The sequence below is a fragment of the Lutjanus erythropterus genome, chromosome 3 (assembly GCF_056507025.1).
Source record: "Lutjanus erythropterus isolate fLutEry1 chromosome 3, fLutEry1.hap2, whole genome shotgun sequence".
NCBI classification, from domain to species: domain Eukaryota; kingdom Metazoa; phylum Chordata; class Actinopteri; order Lutjaniformes; family Lutjanidae; genus Lutjanus; species Lutjanus erythropterus.
This window is the reverse complement of record NC_139319.1, coordinates 13,116,636-13,137,517: the sequence shown is the minus strand read 5'-3', so window position 1 is coordinate 13,137,517 and position 20,882 is coordinate 13,116,636. Positions and strand designations below refer to the sequence as shown.

Sequence of the window (20,882 nt, the reverse complement as noted above, 5' to 3'; positions counted from 1 at the left end):
AAATCGGATAATCGGTAAAAAAAAATTAGGAGATATGAGGACAAAATGATTATATATTGTGATCCCCTGTAGTCTGTTTATATTTTATTTTATTGTATTTATTTATTTATTTAGTCACACACATATATAAAAATACAACTTGATATATACATAAAAAGATAAAATGTGATGGAGAGGTGCATAAACAACACAGGGGCTTGATCGGCGTACTCTCCAGTGTCTACCTAAATCCATCAGAAATGAATAGAAAAGAAAAAGACAAGGACCAGGGAGGACAAAAGAATAAAGACTCCACACACAAGCAGTAAGCAGGCAAATTTCAGTCTCACAGTGGAAGAGATATGTAAGGAATATAAATAGGATAATAAGTAGGAAATGGGCAAATGCAATTAAAGGATAAAAAACAATACTAATAAAGTATGTGAGAACTGGGTGCATCACTATGCATTAATAAAATCTAGGATTTAAATGTGTCAAACAATGCAAATAAACAATGCGCATCAACAAAACATAAGATAAAGTATAATTGCGTGAAACAGTCCATCCTGCCGTGAGTATTGGATATTATCATTGTACAGTTCAATAAGCTTTTTGTCCATTAAGCTTTATTCTTAGCTTTCATTTTATATTTTAATCTCTTAATTTTCAGTATTTGGCGTTTTATTGATTTTTGTTTCTACTTTTGTTTTGAACTGGCTCCTGTAAGAATGAAATCTATCTATCTAAAGTAGTAAAATATTTGACTTTGTTTATTTACCATGAGCATAGTCAGTATTATTTATGATATGTGAGTGTCCGTGGCTGTCAGTCTTCCACAGCTAGAGGGAGACAGTGCTTTCTTGTGGGACGCCTTGGCCGCTCAGAGGACCGTCTTTGCCGACACGTCCTTGTTTGTGCGTTTTAATCAGCGATTGGAAAATAACAGGTAGCCTCGTCCGTCCGCCTCTCGCACCCAGAAACACCCAACAGGGACGAGGTGGAGAGGGAGGGGAGGGGGACAGATAAACCCCAAATACCCCCCTGTCTGACGCCGCGGTGCCTCCTTTCCCTGCGTGTTTTTCGGGGGGTCGACAGAAGAAGCAGCCAGTCAGTCTGCAGGGTCCAGCAGCAGCAGCCGGGCTGATCAACGTGTTTGCACTGACAGTCACCGCAGTCAGTCAGTCAGTCAGTCAGTCGGTACAGGGCTGTGTATTTATATGAAGCAGCCTGGTTTAACGGGGCTGCCGTCAGCCCGTCTGGCCGCCTCTGGACACCTGATCTCGGCCTGAATTTAGACCCATAAAGACAAAGACTCCGTGGATATGGAATGGTGCATGCAGCTGGGCCAAGTTTTCAGCCTCTGAAAAACACCGGAATCATGGACAGTCATCCGCTGTAAGTGTGTGTGTCAGTGTGTGTGAGAGAGAGTGTGTGTGTGTGTTGACGTCTCCCAGTGGCTGCTTGACTGATGGTGCCGCATTGACAGAGACAGCGGCCAGCCGGTTGTGGCTGCTCACTGACCGGGGGACCGAGCACCGACACCCGGGGACACGCACCGAGCCTGTCCGCTGCAGACAGACCGGGAGGAGGGAGGGAGGGAGGGAGGGGTGGTGGTCTGGCTCTGGTTGTTATGATTGTTGGGGTGTTTATGGCAGCACAGGCGATGTATACTGTGTGTGTGTTAACTGCTATATAAGCCGTGTGTGTGTGGGTGTGTTTGTGACAGAAAACAAGGACCACGTGATTTTGTCATGAGCAAAATATTGTGTATAATAAGTGGTTTGTTTTGTGTTTTTTTGTACTATATTATATTAGGCATTCAAAATTTTGAGGCTCTTGTACTTAAGTTTTTCTCATTTTTTTATTTTTGTACTCCACTATATTTCACAAGCAAATACCATAATTTCTGTGCCATATTTACTATGGCTGTTTTGGCAAGAATCTGACATTACAATACATATCATGACACAGGGGTTATGATTAGGGCTGCACAATTCATCTAAATCTTTATCAGAATAGCAATATGGCTTTCTGCAATTATCAATATTTGGTGCAATATTTGTTAAAGGCAAAATATGTGTCAAAAAAATTTAAAATTAATGAATGTCAGGAGGCAGAGATATCCTGTCCTACACATCAAATTCAACAGACTTAAAAAACATTTTAATCTGGCACATATTCCTGCAAAAAAAAAAAAAAAAAAAATCACATCATGGTCATTTTTACATTTGCTGATATAAATAAGAATAATGATGTAAAAGTTATTATTACCGCTAATACTGCAAATCATATCGTAATATCACTAAAATAGCAGCAATTATAGATTTTTTCAAAATCGTTTATCCCTAGTTATGATCCAATATTATATTGCACTACTGTGAGTAAAATAATATATTGCTGTATTTTAGTCTAATTTTAGGAAAACTTTTATAGTATTAAGAACACACCACCATGCATGCATAAAATCTAAGTTTAGGAAGTTTTGCTTTTTTATGCAGGTATACAGTGAAGGATGATCACAACACTGTAACAGCAACAACATAAAATGAACCACAGAAATCCTTCCATGTGTCACGACTAGAGCTGCAACTAATGATTACATTTTCATGATCAATTAATCGACAGTCGTTACATTATTTGATTAATTTATAAAGTGTCTATAACATCTATAAACATCTAAAAAAAAAAAAGTGTGATTAATTCCCCTAACCAGGGATGTTTCTGGGGCGGGGGGTGCAACAGGGGAGTCTGTGGCTCCTCCCTCCAAAAGTTTACAGCGTTAATAAAATTATAATAAAATGATCACTTTCTTGAAATGTGCAACGTTCTTGGTGCGCTGACACCATGTTACTGTAAGAAATAGCAATCATATTTTCTTCTATAGTAAACTGTATATATATGTTAGGCCTTGGTGATGTAGCTGAAAAACCTACTACGACAGTGAAGTTTCATATCGGTTGATATCAATAATTATTGATCATGTATGTCGTAACTGACCACATGTTGTGTACTCCAAAGGGTGGAAGTAGCTAAGGTGAGTTTGTTGTATTACAAACATCACAATATTTTTGACCAAACACCTCAATATCTATATTTCGGCAATATTGTATTGATGACTGTTGGTGCTGTCAGTTAGATTTTTAATCCACATTATTTCAGTAATGTGGATGCAGTGACCAAGTGGGTAAAGAAAAATAATTAAAAACAGCTAGAACAGTCTGATAAGTTCTGATAATTACAGTACTTTTTTCTAATCCAGCCTTTAAAACCACTGAAAAACTATAAAAATCCTGATGATGTGACATTTGCTGGGGTCTGTACTAAACAAGCATGTTTTCTTATATCTGGAGATGTAGGCCAGAACAACTTCATTATGATAATGATTCGTTACACATTTACTTTTTTACAATAATAGTTTGATTAATTGTGCAGCGATAGACTTTTCCCAAGCTTTGTCTGAGGGGAGGCCCGCAGCCTCCGACTTCAAAACTTCTGGTTTAGGTAATTTGATTAATTGCTAATTTGTTTGGGACGAAATCAACCATGGCGATTATTAGCTCATGTCGTTGTCTTGTTTTGCGGATGCTCCCTCTGTTAGAAGCTCTTCTCATCTGATTAGTTTACGTTGAGCTCACATGGTGCATATTCCCAAAGAAAGGATAGGTTAATCAAAGGTTAATCAAATCACATCAAACCTCCTGACGCACATAAAAGCTGGGGTCAGGTAATATTAGTCCCTTTCTGGTTGGTTTGGGCGGGTCTTTAATGGCACATACACACTGCTGAGAAGGTGGGAGGTATCCTGTGTTCTGGTTTTAGAGAGGTGTTTATTCAACTTTCTGGTCAGTTTGGAGGATGTAGTTTCTGGTTCTGTTGAATTGTTCTTCTTTATATTGCGCGTGTTTTTAAATGTTCGATATGTTCTAATGTTCAACACCGTTACGCACCTCAGAACAAAGGGGGATTTAATTTGTGGTGCTCACAGGATTGGAAAGTAAATGACACATAAAACATAAAGCAGCATCTCCTTCCACAGTCCAGCCCAGCTGTTCAGAGGTAGCAGATTTTATGACCATGTTTGTTGTAGAAAGTATTGCATTGTGGCAGAATCAAAACAACAACTCTTCACGTCATGCCACAGCAATATAATATAATATAATATAATATAATATATAATATATAATATAATCAGTCATACCCCTGTCAACCTGTGACCTCTGTTTCCTTTTCTTCATGTAGCGTGTCCGTGCTGGTGTTATTACTATTTTTGTGCTTGCATCTCTTCCCTTTCCTTCCCTGTCATTCTGGAAGTCTTAACATCATTTTACAGTCATGGTCTCGGCAAATACTTGTTTCTGATTGGCTGTTAAGGACGTATCAAACAAAGATCCCGTCTAGGCTGGAGCGGTATTATGGTGTACCAGGGTTTTTAGAAATACTTTATGGCACTTTGCCAACAGACACATTATTTTAAGGTAGAAAAAGAAATAATTGGTCGGTCGTTTCTGCTCTATAGGTCTCCTAGCTAATCAATTACTGACTAGATTTGGAATCATTAAAATATTGCCACATATAACTTGAATTTGTGATGATTTCTTCCAACTACAAAAGAAGTTCATTAGTCACAGAATACATCTGGTATCCGTGGCAACAAGTGTCATTGAGTTTTTTACCAAGAATCTGAGGAATAAGGGAGATTATTTCCTATTTATTAATTATTCTATACAATAACAGTACAATAAGACTTTTCTAAGAAAGCTAATTGCATATTAGACGCACAGCGTTTTAAGATGGACGGTGTCAGATACGTTACAATGACTTCTGCCACCAGCTTTTACTAGTTTCTTTTTTCATGTGAATACCGCCATATACTGTGTACCCCACTGAAATGTCAGGCAGGTTGAACGTATGAAAAAATAGATACCACCAAACTCTAATCCCGTTAACGCATTAAAAGGTTGCTCACCCAAAATAAGAAATTATATTACATACAGTATCCCATGTTCTCGTGATATTTTGAGCGCTGCAAAAAAACACAAAATCCACGCTCACCTCTATTGTGTAGAGGCAGAAATCTCAGAAAATAACTGCAAACTTTAACTGCTTTGTGCTATCTTCTAAATCAGTGCACACAAAGTTTATTATAACTGAAGAAACAGACATTAACTCTCACTGATAAAATAGACCTATCCAGGTTCAAACTGATCACAAACAAACTTCACACAGCTTCTCATTTTTGCAGGTTTGGAGCAGCCATTAAGAGTGTCACGATCATGACATAATCACTGATGATTGTGATTAGCAATATAATTGTCTTTTTCTGTTCATTTTATGCCACTATTACAATATAAGTCCAATGAATTTCTGCGTGCCTTTTAAACAAAAATGCACGGGGCAGATATGACAGTCTAACTTCCATAAATATACAAAGACTAATAATGAAATAAACGCTGAACTATGGTGAAAACAGGCCATGTTCTTGTCATATACGACCATGTAGCACAAATTTAATAAATCTGTAGAAAAGCCATAAAAGAAAATGCGAATAATGTGCATTTCCAATACATTATAGATATTGATCACCTCAAGATCAACAGTCGGTGGAGCGAATTCTCAGATCAGGTGTCGTTAAACCACAACAAAGCCAGGGGACGCTATGAGATGATTAAAAGAGCACCAAATTAAACCTTAAATGGTGAAACATGATGCGGAAATGTCAGTTTCAAACAGATATACATTTGAATGGAGCTGTTTCTAATGATTAGGCTATGAAAAATGATTTCAGTCAATGCATTTGATTGTGATCAGGTGATTATGTAATAATTGTGGCAATCATGTATTGATGGCCAGACATGATTCATTTTTAACCAAAATATGAAGGCGACATTGTCTTTGCTCCCATTTTTCATGAGTGGAAGGAAAAACCAGTCCAAGCCACACCTGTGCAATAATCCTGCTGTTTAATCGGCACGTCTGTATGCCACACCTGTCAGGTGGATGGATTATCTTGGCAAAGCAGAAGTGCACACCACTAAGGATTTTTAAACAAATTTGTGGACAAAGTTTGAGAGAAATAAACCTTTTGTGAGAACAGAAGTCCTTCTTGTCTTCAACTCATGAAAAACTGCACTGTTACTTAGTTAATGTGTGTGTTTATTTTTGTTTGTTTGCTTCATGCTTATGTGTCTGTGCTGTCCCTCTCAGGTGCTCTCGGCTTTGTCCACACGCTCTGGACAAAGAAGATGGAGTCGAGAGACAAGGTCCTGTCACTCTCAACCCTCGGCACATGAGGAAGGCGTTCAAAGTCATGAACGAGCTGCGCAGGTGATGCACACACCTCTTTCTTTGCTTCTTTGTTGTCTCATCGTCCCCAAATCCTCTGTGAACCGCCGTTATGACTTTAACCTCTCGCCTCTCGATCCCTTGAATGCCCGTGCAGCCAGAGCTTGTTGTGTGACGTGACCATAGTGGCGGAGGATGTAGAGATTGCTGCTCACAGGGTGGTTCTGGCTGCTGGGAGCCCTTACTTCCACGCTATGTTCACAGGTGAGGACGCTCCTCCATCTTTGCGCCCTATTTTTCAGCGCCTGCTTCTTTAAGTTCTTTTAATGCTGCTGAGATATTATGTCCCATGTGGTAATGGATGTCTAACACTTGTGTACCGACAGGTGAGATGGCGGAGAGCAGAGCAAAACGAGTGAGGATAAAGGAGATGGACGGCTGGACTCTGGGCCTGCTGGTAGACTACATCTACACAGCAGAGATCCAGGTCACAGAGGACAACGTGCAGGTAAACACACACATTTATACTCACATAAATGCTTCATCTGAAGACCTGCATCCTCTTATTCAACACTGCATTTTAAACTGGTTGATGAGATCACAGACACTTCTGTTTTAGCTTAAATATTCCAAATTTCTGAGTACTAAATGGCTATTTTATGACATTATTTGTTTGTCATTTAGTCTGTTTTATTGGCTAGACATATGCAACATCAGTGATTGTTTACATACACACACACAAACATATGACTTTAATTTAGAAGGTTAAGGGATGAACACATTAATCTGCGTTGCATTAATCTGATTACTCTTAAACCCCAGTTGACATGGAGCTGATCAGTAAGATCAGAGATCTTTAAAGGCATGTTATGCAGGATTCATTTTCCTAAAAAAACAACGTATAGACTCATATAAAAATAATCCCTGGCAATCATCAAATACTAGAAGTGTGTGGTGGTGATTTTGTATCTTTAGAGATTCTCCCTTATGCCTATATTTTCTTATTTTCTCATTATTTTGCTGTGCTCAGGACATTTCTGGGTGTTCGTCTTTGGGCAGTGGCATGTAGCCCCCGGCCAGAAACAGCGTGCAGAGTGTTAGGTTGTGTCTTTATAAAAATGTAGCGACCAGTCTAGAGCTGCAGCAATTAATCGATTCATTGATTGTAAGTCTGATTTCAGCTTCTTACATGTGAATATTTTTTGGCCTCTTTACTCTTTTATGACAGTAAACTGAATATCTTTGGGTTGTGGACAAAACAAGACATTTGAGGACATAATTTTGGGCTTTGGAAAACACTGATCAACATTTTTCACCATTATCTGACATTTTATGAACCAAACAACTATTAATCAAGAAAATAATCAACCAGTTAATCAACTATGAAAGTAATCGTTAGTTGTAGCCGAGGACCAATCATTATATCACCGTCTCTGTATCTCTCCTTTGCTCTTTGTCCTGCAGGTCTGTGTGTCCCTGTGTCTGAGGGACGGGGCTGATCTAATCAAACGAAACTGCCTTTTTTTTTTTTAATTTATAACTGATAACCAAACACACTGCTTTTCACTTTCAGATGAATCAACTTCTCTGTCCTGTCCCAACAACCTGTTTCATCAGAAATTATGTTTTACATTTGTGAAATGATGGTCGACCTTTAAAGTGACTCTTAAGTAAACAAAAAATTGTTTGCGTATAACATATAATGTAGTGTCATTTCATTTAATTACTTTTAATCATGATAGCTGATGATCCCCCCCAGATCTTTTCTATGAACGGGCATGTATTTAAATAAATTTAGGATGATGATGAATTATGTTATATATAATTGAAAAAGCAAAGATCTTTGTGTTTCCAGCTGAGCTCTGATGCTTTACCACTTTCGGTTGAAACTTAATTTTCTGATGCCCTTTTCACTGGGGACTGTGCAATACTTTGTTTAGTAATATACAAACGGACTGATTTTGTAAATATGGATGATGCACAAAGATTGAGTTGCCAGAACAGATATGAAGCATTTAGATTAGAGTGTTATGTGGAGAAAGTCAAGATAAACTGTGGGTTTGTTGCAGTTCTTTTCAGTGTTCAGGTCATTTGAATCTATATCAAATTAGTTTTTTCTTGAGACAATATAGTAATACTTAACAATGTGGCAATTTATTTTATTTATTTTGCTCCTTTACAGGAGGATGCACGTTTTATAATGTGTTGTCTTGTAATCCCATGTGGGAGGGGCCAGTTGATTGGCATGACGGAGAAATCAAACTTAATTTTAAAAATGCAACCACTGCAGCGTGCGTAGGACTTTTGGTTCATCTGCATCATAACGTACCAGAACCGCCACTTTATGCAGGATGTTCTGTGTGTTTGTTTGACAGGCGTTGCTGCCTGCAGCAGGTCTGCTGCAGCTGAACGAGGTGAAGAAAGCTTGTTGTGAGTTCCTGAGCTCTCAGCTTCATCCATCCAACTGTCTGGGAATACGAGCCTTCGCTGACCTGCACGCCTGCTCGCAGCTCCTCACACAGGCCAACAGCTACGCAGGTTTGTGTGTGTGTGTGTGTGTGTGTGTGAACATCTATTTTTGTATGCGTGTGCGTGAACAGCTCCTGCCCTGTGATAAAATGTGGTTGTGTGTCCTGGAGGATGTGGGACAGTGGATGAGACAGAATGAGAGCAGGTTTAATTAATATAAATGTTTTTAGTAAGCAGTCACAAAGTTTTTTTTGTTTTTTGTCATGACAGAGCAACATTTCACTGAGGTGGTTGGCAGTGAAGAGTTCCTCAATCTGGGCATGGAGCAGGTGTCCAGCCTGATCGCCAGCGACAAGCTCACCATCCCCACGGAGGAGAAGGTATACACACAAACACACACACACGCGCGGCTTGGTGTACACAGAAGTACAACATGACTGAAGTGATTAAAATGTGTACTTTCTGTGTGCTTTACCGTGTAGGTTTTTGAGGCAGTGATAGCCTGGGTCAACCATGATAAAGATGTCCGACAGGAACACTTGGCTCACCTGATGGAACACGTCCGCCTGCCGCTTCTCTCCAGAGAATACCTGGTGCAGGTACGACTCTCTGCGTCTGTGTGTTTGTGAACGGGGTTGTTGTTCTGCCACTTCACGTCTAGAACAGGCTCAGCTAAACCAGGACATGCAGGGCTTCAAAGCTGCAGCTGTTTGTCAAACTAGACTTTTGTTCCTACTGTTGTTCCTGCTGTACAATTCATCTGTATGAGTGGATGTGATCACACCATGAGTGACGTGTTGTGCATTGAGATTTCCACTCTTGACAGTGGCCTACAGAATCGATGCAACATTAATAACTAATGCAGTTCCACAAGTGCAGTTTACTTTATTAGGGTCCCATTTAGCTGTAGCATTGCAGGAGCTCGTCTTCCTGAGGTCCACAAAAGCTTCACATTCTGACTGTGCACCAACAGTTTACATCACAACACATCAGTGCTGTCTCCCTACTTAATCTACCGCTGTATCAATAATTCAATTTTATCTTACATTTAAACCTCAGTGAGTCACACACATTTCTGGCAAACTGACCAAACAGACACACTGACCTCCTTCCAGCTACTGGACTTGTGGTTGTGTTTTAATCAGACTCAAGTACAAGTACTGTTACGCTGCTACAAAGTATTTGTTGCAAAAACTACTCAAGAGTACTAGTTGCTTTTAACCATTGATACCACCGTCAAACTGGGGTTGCAAATTTTGTGTGTTTTCCTTAACCAATAGTTGAAAACACTGATTGGTTAACCATTAATAATTAATAAGATACAAATCATGTGCAATTACTGCATTGATTATTGATTGATTGATTGGCTACTAAAATGCAGAAAGTGATGATATTAATTCAAATTGTACTCAGTACTCAACTATGATTTTAAAAGTATGTAAGTAGATTACATGTGATGAATACTTGAGTACAAGTAAAACTGCAGACTTGAAGTTCTACCCCAAAAAATACTTAATTACAGTAATTTGAGTATTTGTAATTAGTTACTTCACTCCTGACGATTGCTAAGGTGTGCCATGGTAGCTGAGGTGTTACGGTACTGTTGCTGGTGACCCTTGTTGCATGTCGTAACTCTCACTTCCCTGTTTCCTGCGCGTCTCTTCACCCGTCACTGTCCAATAAAGGGAACTGGCAAGCAATTAATCAATTTATCAACCAAAGAAAAGTTAGTTTCCAACTGTTTTGATCTTTTCAGAGCAGGTTTCAGCTTCTTAAATGTGAGGATTTGCTGCTTTTCTTTGTCATTTATGACAGTAAACAAAGAGTCTTTGGGTTTTGGAGTGTTAGCTGGACAAAAGAGGCAATTTGAAGACGTCACTTTGAGCTCTGGGCGATCGTGATCAGCATCTCTCACTATTTTTTGACATTTTAGAGACCAAACAATTGATCAGTTAATTGTGAATATAATCAGCAGACTTATTGATAATGAAAATAATCGTTAGTTGCAGCCCTAGAAAATACAAGTTTGAACCCATCTGAAACTTTAAACCACAGCTAAGCTAATGACGGAGTAACATCCCCAGTTATTCTCTGATCGAAGGCAGATGAGTTTTAGGTTTTAAGCTGCAGAAAACTGAAAGTCAGGGCTCAGTTTGCACGTTTTAACCGTAGTTCAACTATGGCTGCTGCTTATGTGCTCTGTGCTTACGTGGGCGTCATTCTTGTTTCGACACCCGGGCTGCATAAATACTCTGTCTGTCTGTGTTTGCCTGCACACAGCCAGGCAACATGTTGCCACGTATCCAGTTTACAGGAGATGTTGTCCAACTAGTTTTTTTTTCTGCTGAAACAGGGATGAGGTGGCAAAAACATCAGATCACTGAAGATTTTCAGCCAAGTGAACTCCAAGGGCAGACTGGCGATGAGACGTCCTTTTTACTGTAACCTCTTATTTCTCAAGATAGCGGGCCTTGAAAAAAAAAGGGAATAATTGCAGGTATAGATGACTTACACAGTCTGTGATAAAACTGAGGAGAGATTCATCCAACCTTTAAAGCAGACATTTCTCAAGTGACCTACAAACCTTGTTTTCTTTCCTCAAAGATTCAAAAATGTAGTCTTCACATACATAACAGTACATTGTACAGTGTGGTGTGAAATACTTGGTTACATCTCCATAGATTGTGCGTCATATCATAATATATGATATAGAAATATGAACAATAAAATGCAGAAATACTGGCTGATAGTTTAGGTGAAAGCAAAGAAAAAAGGTAAGTAGGGGAATGTAAGCAAGTAATTAAAACATGAATTTTGAAGCATGGACTCAATATTGGACACACAAAACAAAATGTGTGGTCATTTTATAATAGGAATAATAATAATGATAAAACTTAATTTATATGGCGCCTTTCAAGACACATTTATGAAATGCAATAGAAAGATGGAAAAAATGACTAAATTCCATAAAAACTTTACATTACAAACATCAGAAAACACAATAAGAGTAAAATATCACAATGGAATCACCAAAAATTCATTTAAAAAAAACAAGGCTGGTAAAAAGGCTTTAAATCAGTGGTTCCCAAACATTTTTCTGTTGGAGCCCCCCAGCCTTTACCTTTGGTAACTGTCTCTTTTTTAGTGTAACCTTAATATTTTTCTTTTAACAGCCTAACAGAGGAGGCTTACACACACACACTCATTCATACCTAAAGGATAAGAATGATTCATGATCACAGAGCTGTAGAGGTCACAGAGGTCTGGTCTACTGAGTAGCCCACTATTATTGAGTCAGTGCAAAAAAAAGGCATCGTTTTAAGTAGTTTTGTCTCCAGACTTTAGTAGAAATTGTGATTTTAGCTACAGTGCAACCTAAGTAACAACCTCGAAGCCTTGTAGACCCCCTGGGATTTTCGTCGCCCCCCTGTGGGGGTCCAGGACCTTGGATTGGGACCCAGTGATTTGAGTTGTTAGGAAGCTGAAAAATGTCAACATTTTCTTTGCCTTTTGTCTAATTTATTAAAAAAGAAAAAAAGAAAATCCATACAGTTTTAGTAAAAGTCAGGTACCTGCAGCATTGTAGCTTTAATTCAACAAATGTTTGTTGGATGTTCTAGTGTCAATTTGACATCCACAGAGTGTTTGTGATGAAGAAAAAGAAAATCCAGTACCACGATGGACATTGTTGCGTGCTGTAATTGTAATTGTCTTCGCTCTCTGTCTGTTGCGGTTGTGTTAGCGGGTGGAGGAGGAGTCTCTGATTAAGAACAGCAGTGCGTGTAAAGACTACCTGATCGAGGCCATGAAGTACCACCTGCTGCCAGCTGACCAGAGAGCTCTGATGAAAACTGCACGCACACGCATGAGGACGCCAGCCTGCTGTCCAAAGGTACTCGCACACCCTCGACTGAGATATGACGACTCAATCTTTGCTAAGCAGAGGTGGACAAAGTACACAACTCCACTATTTAAATCAAAGTATAGATACTCCTGGTCAAACATTACAGCAGTACAAGTAAAAGTTGTTGTTATATTTTTACTTTAGCTAAAGTAAATCAGACTTAACTCTGTGATGCCATTTTCATCAAATTTGATAAATGAGATCTGTACAACATCAGTATGATCAGTTCTTTCCTGAAAAACCTGTTGTATACAATCTGAGACATGTCCTCTGCCCCCTGGTGGATTATCAGTGCACTGCAGACAGGAACTGGCCTCTTTAAAATCATGTCATAAAACCATATTGAAAATGTGTTTATCAAATATAATAAAGGCGGTAAATAAGATAATTTATTTGTGAATCCCTCAATCATTATTCTGTTGAATTTCATGATGCAGTCTGCATTATTCCACCACAATCACAAATACACCTCAGACCAAACAGACCAAGACTGAAATGTCATCTTTATGCAACCTGCTCTCAGTGTAATCACTTGTATGCTGCAAACAGTTGTGAGCAAGTGAGAACTTGGTAATAATTGTCTTTTTAATTGATTTTCACTGACAGGATTAAAACATATATTTCTGAAAGGACTTAGCAGTGATGTGAACTCTGCTTTTCTCCAGCTAACTATTAGTGATGTTATGGTTCAGCAGCTGATTCACAAATGACCCGGTCTGAATATGACAACTTCATGGGTCAAAGAAAGAGTAGATAGAAGTTGGAATTTTATTTGAATGTGAATAGCACACCGATGTTGATATTTTCTGTGTTATCCTGAGTATACGGGTTAATGTAGCATTTATTTTATGTACTTAGTTATTTATTTTTGTTTATTTCACTTTATGCCATGTTAATATGTGAATAGAAAGCAGTGTACATAAGGTTTATGGGATAATCCACCTGAATAGATGAGTTTTGTAAATTCAATTTCTGTTATGGCACTTTCATGTGAACTGTTAGCCCCCAAAAATGAATGAAAAAGGAAAAAACAATAAAAACTTAGTCATGAAAACAACTACTAAAATCGACTTTAAGTGTTTATCTGGAATTAAATAAAGGGTTGACACGCCTCGACAAGCACACACACACACACGCACACATACACACACACACACATACGAAGGAAAAGGAAAAACCACCGCTGTCTCTCCTCTGTTCAGGTGATGGTTGTGGTCGGAGGTCAGGCTCCAAAGGCCATCCGCAGTGTTGAGTGTTACGACTTTGAGGAGCAGCGATGGTACCAGGTGGCCGAGCTCCCGACCAGGAGGTGCAGAGCAGGTGGGAAACCCTCAGTAACAATAAACTGCATCACAATTGATGGGGTTTGTAAATCTTTAGTTAATAGAATGAAGCTTATCAGCAGGACCTCGCCTTCCAGCGGCCAGCGATATGTAAACATGACGGGTAAACTGGACAGATTTCATGATATATTACCAGTGTTATTAGCAAATAGCATACAAGGTTAATATTTAATATACTGTATCCATATAAGATTGATAAATCTGTGATTGATAACAGTTGTTCATTGGTCTAATTAAAGTGATATATTTTCCAGTGACATGAACACAGCCTCTCATACGGCTTGTATGAGGTGATATATGCAGATTTTATCAGTTGGTTACTCAGTAGTTCACAGTAAAGTGGAGGATATTGTTTTTCTAACAATACAAGGTTATGGCCTCCAAATACCAGAGAACAGAAAGCTGCATCTCTTTGCAGTGTATGAAAAGGGAACAGGCCTTGTTGACCCATTATGATGGCACTAAAGTCAAATCTTGGGTATCCTGGTATAGTTTGTGGTGTTCCTGTTTACCTCTAACTATTGCACAGGTGGTCTGGTTGTTGTTACAAACTGCATCATCCTTCCAGTGCGCCCCCTGTTGGCATGATTTTGACATGTCTTCCACTGAATGAAGCCGTAGCTTGATGCTTTTAATTCCCGTCATCCTAATCTGCATCGAAAAAAATCAACAGGACCTCTAAGTAAAGTTTAACTGTTTGCTTTGACGCGAACAAATGTCAGTTTACAAAACGATTAAATTATTAAATCAAATTCATCGAGAATCGTTACTGAGAGAAGAGAGTTTAAAAAAAAAAAAAAAAAAAAAGATTACCTCCAAGCTCCGTCTTTAAAAAAGTCAAATAAAGGCACACAGTTACTAGGAAACAACAATCAAAACCTATTTCCAAATACTACAAAAAGGAGATTTTATGCAATTTGAATTATTCACACATATTTTAAGCGCAAGGAATCAAACAATTAAAACATATATAAATGTAAAAATATATTACTTGACTGTAATTAATGTAAACATCACTAATGTTGCTGCATAAAAGTGGAGCTAATTTAAATACTGCATATACTGCTGGATAATTTAATCCATAAAAGTACATCAGAATTGATTTGTTGATTTATATTTTGTATAATAATCTGGCTCTGCGAGTTTATTAGTAATTAATTAGTTACTTAGTTATATTAGTTATTAGTACTTAGTAACTTAAGTTAATGTTTTCAAATAAATGTAGCGGAGTAAAAATGACAAAATTGGCATCCAAAATGTAGTGGAGCAGAAGTATAAAGTACTGTAAAAATGCAAATACTCAAGCCATGTGCAAGTGCTTTAAAACTGTACTTAAGTATTGTACTTGAGTACTTGAGTAGTTACATTCCACCACTGTAAAATGCACACTATATTCAGTTCAGACGTCTTTCAGTAACTCCTCTGGCGTCAGTCTTTTTCATGGGAACCAGGAGGCACTAAAACCTAATCTGAAAACAATAAATATAAGAACAAAGGTGCCATCAGCACTGCTCTGTCCTCAGTGATGGACACTGACTGCAGGACTGCAAGATGCTGTGACAAAGCTTGGTGTTTTAAAGTGCCTTTTACCACGAGTCTCAGGTTTCTACTTGAGTAGAAACAAGTGTAACCTTGAACAAAACTGCCCCTCCCTGTAAACTTCATGACATTTCCACTCCGAGGTCGCTTCAGCATTTGTTTATGTGTGTATCTCCTGTGTTTTTACTGTAGGTGTGGTGTATGTGAGTGGGTGTGTGTATGCGGTTGGCGGTTTCAACGGTTCTTTGCGCGTGCGGACGGTCGACTGCTACGACCCCATGATGGACCGCTGGACGAGCGTGAGCAGCATGCAGGACCGCAGATCAACGCTCGGGGCCGCTGTGCTCAACGGACTCCTGTACGCTGTGGGCGGCTTCGACGGCAGCACAGGTACAGTCGTGTGACGTCAAAATGTCCTTTGAATTGCTGTAACGAGACACTAAATCCTTACAGGCTTTTAATTTGCGTACCAATAGGAAATGAATTAGGTATTTTATAGTTCGTGGTGTCATGGTGATACTTGTTCTTCTGTGTGCGTTTGCAGGTCTGTCGACAATCGAGGCGTACAACACGAAAACAGACGAGTGGTTCCATGTGTTACCCATGAGTACCCGGCGGAGCAGCGTAGGAGTGGGTGTTGTCAATGGTGAATACTGCTCCCTGTTCAGTTTTACAGTCTGCACTTAGAAACACATCAGAGGTGTGTGGAGAAAATAACAGAAATACATATGCAACAGTCCTGCAATCAATGCAGTTTTTATTTTTAGAGGTGTTGAAGCCATAGTTTGAGGCTCTTGATACAGTAATGTATTAGTTTGAAAAACAGCGTTAATAAAGGGATTACAGCCTTATCAACAAATGTGTAACCCACAAAGTTATATAGTCAAAAAAAGCTGAATACAAGCTAAATAATTGTTTTCTTAAAAGTGCAATATGTAAGAACTGTAGTTTAAAACATTTAAAAAAGATAACTAATTATCAACAGAGTATGAACAGTTTTGACAGTGTGCCCAAGACACATCTGTGTATAGTGTTGCAGAGATCTCCACTGAACTTTGTATGCATTAGACAGACATGCAATAAGTTGAATAATAAGTAATAAGTGAACGATACTGAGGTGGCCATGTATATATTCAAATACTAATTTTGCTGATCAAATACCCCAGCAACAAACAAAGTGTTGAATTCTCATAGCATTTAGTACGGCCCTACAGGAAACCAAATATTCCTACATCTATTTTCCACTTTCAAAAGAAAAATACAAATTTCTCTCTTTTGTCAGACAAAAATCTTACTTTCCATGTCATTGAAAGACACATAAATAAAAGAAAACTCACCAAAATTGTCTCGGTCAGTCTCTCCACTGTTCAACACTCACTAACTCTGGTTTGGTCCAAATAGATGCTTAATTTGCAGTTAGATGTGAAAATATTCTGGCTGTACACGCTGCTGATGCCCGACCTCCCACTCCCTCCTCCTCCTCCGCCTCACGCCTCTCATGTCCCTGCCTGCCGTGTCTCTGTTGTCCCCAGAGTCAGAGTACTGTTCAGAGCCTCTATAAATCACCTGGCCACTGTATTCACCGTCGTCAAACTGGGCTCCGCCGGTCTCAGAGGCTGCGTTTAGTCCTGGTCCAGTCGGGATCACTGGCAGGCTGCTGAGCCTGGTTCTGTTGCCGGCTCGCTTGGTGCTCATTCAGGCATTGGACCGTGCCAGCGTTCCCTGCTGGGTCTCCCCTGCCTCAGGCCCAAAAACCTCCCCCTCCTGACAGTCTAAAGCTCCACTAGCTGCACGATTAACTGAGCTAACTCGCTAACAACAGCTACTGTTAGCAGCAGTTAATGTTTACTCTTTCTACTCTGCTGCCTCAGATTTGTGTGGAGTATGAATGTGACAGGTGGCCAAATTTTGCATATTGCACCTTTAAACGAGTATATTGCATGAAAACCTCTTTGTCAGTTTTTCTTGCATGGCTGCCACATTGTATTGGAACATGTTTCCATTATTTTGTCATCATAAGTTATGAACTACATGCATTTCCTGTGTGGTTTTCAGGGATCCTGTATGCAGTTGGAGGTTACGATGGTGCGACCAGACAATGTTTGAGTACAGTAGAAGCTTACAACCCTAAAACCAACACGTGGAGCTACATCGCAGAGATGGGAACGAGACGCAGCGGAGCAGGTAAGTGTGTTTGTGCGGTTTATCACAAATTAATTTAATTTCAAAAAGAAAAAAAGAAAAGGGAAAGGGAAAGGAGGTGCTTGTTAAATCTGATGATCAGATTTTGTAAATTGTTGTTTTATCCACTGTGTTCCTCAGGTGTAGGCGTGTTAAAAGGTTTACTTTATGCTGTGGGGGGTCACGATGGTCCGCTGGTGAGGAAGAGCTGTGAAGTTTATGATCCGGCCTCTAACAGCTGGCGGCAGGTAGCTGACATGAACATGTGTCGACGTAACGCAGGTAAGACAGACCCGCCGTCTGTCCATCCTCAGGTGTGAGATGTTTCTCGGACTCCCAGTGATCATCACTGCGTGTGTGTTTATCTTTTCAGGTGTGTGTGCTGTAAACAACTTACTGTATGTGGTGGGAGGAGACGACGGCAGCTGTAATTTGGCCTCTGTCGAGTTCTACAATCCAAACTCGGACAAGTGGACGCTACTGCCGACCTGCATGAGCACAGGACGCAGTTATGCAGGTGTGTAGGCAACACGTGAACGTACAGGCTAAAACATCCAAACTGTAGTGAGACGTTAGTCTGCAAACCCAGGAAAAATGGTCTAAACAGCAAAATGAGCTGTTTGTGAACAGGTTTTCTAATAGTTATCAACTTTTATTTTCACTCAGGAGCTTACTGAACTATTCTAATGCTAACTCCCTGTTGATTTCACCAGTACCTGCAATCAGTTGATTAACTTTATCGCTTACACCATCAATGATATGTTGAGGTAAGAGAGGACGGGGCTATTTGCATATTCATGGATCCTTGAATACAAAATGAAGGCAAGGTGTAAAGCTGTATACAATGTAGCTGTATACTTTTTTCATTATTTATATTAGACATTTGCTGTGAATGATAATAATTATGTAATAATAATTACAGACTTATGATTTTTTTTTTTTCAACCACAGGTGTGACTGTGATCGACAAGCCTTTATGACTGCTCTGACACCTGCCGCTATTTCGGAGCAGAACGTATTCTCCTGCTGAATACTGATCTTGGATCTGTCTATGATGCCAATGCTTCGATGTTGGGCAGCGTTAGCACCGGCACTGACGAAGAAGATGAAGAAAATGACGAGATTGTTGTTGTAGAGGATGATGAAGATTTTTGCACTTACCTGATCGGGGGGCAGCTGTAACAAAGGGGCGGATTGAACCCGCGTTTTAATCCCCTCGCTGGCAGGACTGCCGCAGCGACTGGACAAAACCCAGTTTGAAGCACCACTGAACCACAGCAGTGTCACTGGAACGCTACTGAAGCTACTAGAACTGCAACGTTACTTTAACATTAGTGATGTTAACATGAGAGAGACCACTGATCTCATCTACGGGAGAGGAGGCACAGACTGAAATCTTTGTTTCTCCTTCGTTTTTATCCTCCTGAGAAGTGTGTGTGTGTGTGTGTGTGTGTCTGTGTGTGTGTGTGTCAGTGTGTGTGCGTGTGTGTGTGCGTGCGCGCTTGCATTTAAAGGTGCTCCTTTGCTTGCACATGTGAGCATGTGTGTTTGTCTGTGTGGTGACGCCCGGTCCGACGCCGCATGAACGCACTCTGTCTGACCTCTGACCTTTTACAGTGTTGCAGTGTGGCTGTTCAAGAGTGCCTGAATGTCAAAAAAAAAAAAAAACTACACACCCCTCCCCCGCCTCCCTCTTCTTCTTCTGCTGCTGCTGTGTTTATGTCTCGAGTACTGTTAGTGGACAGAGCTCAGCTGGACTCTGCACCTCTTTTCTGACATAAAAGAAACACATTCGAGAACGTTTGGGGGAGAAGCAGCTGCAGAAAATGTACATTTCTTCTAAAAGAAAAAAAAAAAGACAGATGATTTCACTGGAATACAACTCCTCTGGTGAAGGAGACGCCTCGTTCTTGTTGCCAAAACCAGTGACAGACAGAGGGAGAAGCTGTTTTGAGGTGAAAACGGTCAGATGTATCAGTGCTTTACTGTCACCTGGCAGCCATCTTTGCTGTGGTTGTGACCACTAATGACAACAACAGCCTGAACTCACTGCATGGTCCCCAGCTCTAACCTCCTCTCCTCCTCCTCCTCCTCCTCCTCTCCTCCTCCTCTCCTCCTCCTCCTTGGTGTAGCAACCCTATTAACTACTGCACACCCTGACGTACTATGAATGTGCCAATTTGACTATGTCTCTTTATTTCTGTCTCTCTTCTTTACGACTTTACTGATCTGTTCTCTCTTTCTGGAAAGTGACCAAACCTCCTCTTTCTTTCTTTCTCTCTTTATTTTCTTTTTCTTCAGTCTCTTTCTCTTCCCTCGCCTCCTATTATTGAAACTTGCTATAATAGTAACTGGTATCGCTGTTTCTTGTCAGTGTATTGAGGAATGTCATGTAGGCTAATGACTTTGAAAATGTTTCATTACTTGTTTTATATTATCATTAATAAATATGCTTCTTGTATTTAAAGCTGTGAAATGATATAATCTGTTTTTAAAACTTTGCCAAATCAGTAAAACATTGAAATCGAAAAGTGCTGTTTGTGTTATTTTAATAACTAAACCATGACTAATTTCCTACAATGCATGTCAAAATAAGTTCATATTTACAACAGATCAGTATCACATAACATAAAAAAGTTTGTTATAAGATGTCATAACAAGATATTTGTACGTTATTATGACATCTAAATTTATCATGTTATAACAATAAACTCTTCTTGTCATAACAATATGGTATTTATCTTAAAATGTTTGGGTAGCTTAGATGTGAACTCAAAAATCTCAAAAAACTCCAAGACACTCTTTTTAAAAAAACAATTAAATTGCTTTTATTGTCATGGCATGGCCACGTTGGACCTTAAAACAGCATTTCAGCATGCAAGAGATGAGTTTTAAATGTGATAAATAATATTTTTATAGCATCATGTTATAACTATATCAGTATACAAAATAAGTAGTTTAACAAGAAAAGTTTCTTGTTATAATATGTGAAGTTTGTATGTTGTAATAATGTGAAAATATCTTGTTATTACGTGAAAATGATGCATTTCTCCTGCATGGCAGCTAGTACTGAGTATTGAACATTAATACCTTTTTGGTACAGACCAGTAAAAGTAGCAAAAGCTGGCATCATTTGTTGCTCAGTTTTACACTCTTTTTAACTTTTTTTTTTTTTTTTTGCCATT

At 39.3% G+C, this 20,882-nt stretch overlaps 1 protein-coding gene across 1 annotated transcript; it reads left to right on the top strand.

The window, feature by feature from the left end:
- Window positions 1-889: 889 nt before the first annotated feature.
- On the top strand, window positions 890-20,228 carry klhl2 (kelch-like family member 2). The gene is made up of 15 exons (XM_084715085.1): window positions 890-1,374; window positions 6,184-6,303; window positions 6,419-6,525; window positions 6,648-6,769; window positions 8,637-8,799; window positions 9,001-9,110; window positions 9,213-9,329; window positions 12,473-12,622; window positions 13,837-13,954; window positions 15,709-15,906; window positions 16,061-16,162; window positions 17,572-17,700; window positions 17,839-17,979; window positions 18,071-18,214; window positions 18,649-20,228. Exons 1-15 carry the CDS (start codon window positions 1,307-1,309, stop codon window positions 18,675-18,677), a joined length of 1,818 nt encoding a protein of 605 aa, XP_084571211.1. The 5' UTR covers window positions 890-1,306; the 3' UTR covers window positions 18,678-20,228.
- Window positions 20,229-20,882: the final 654 nt, after the last annotated feature.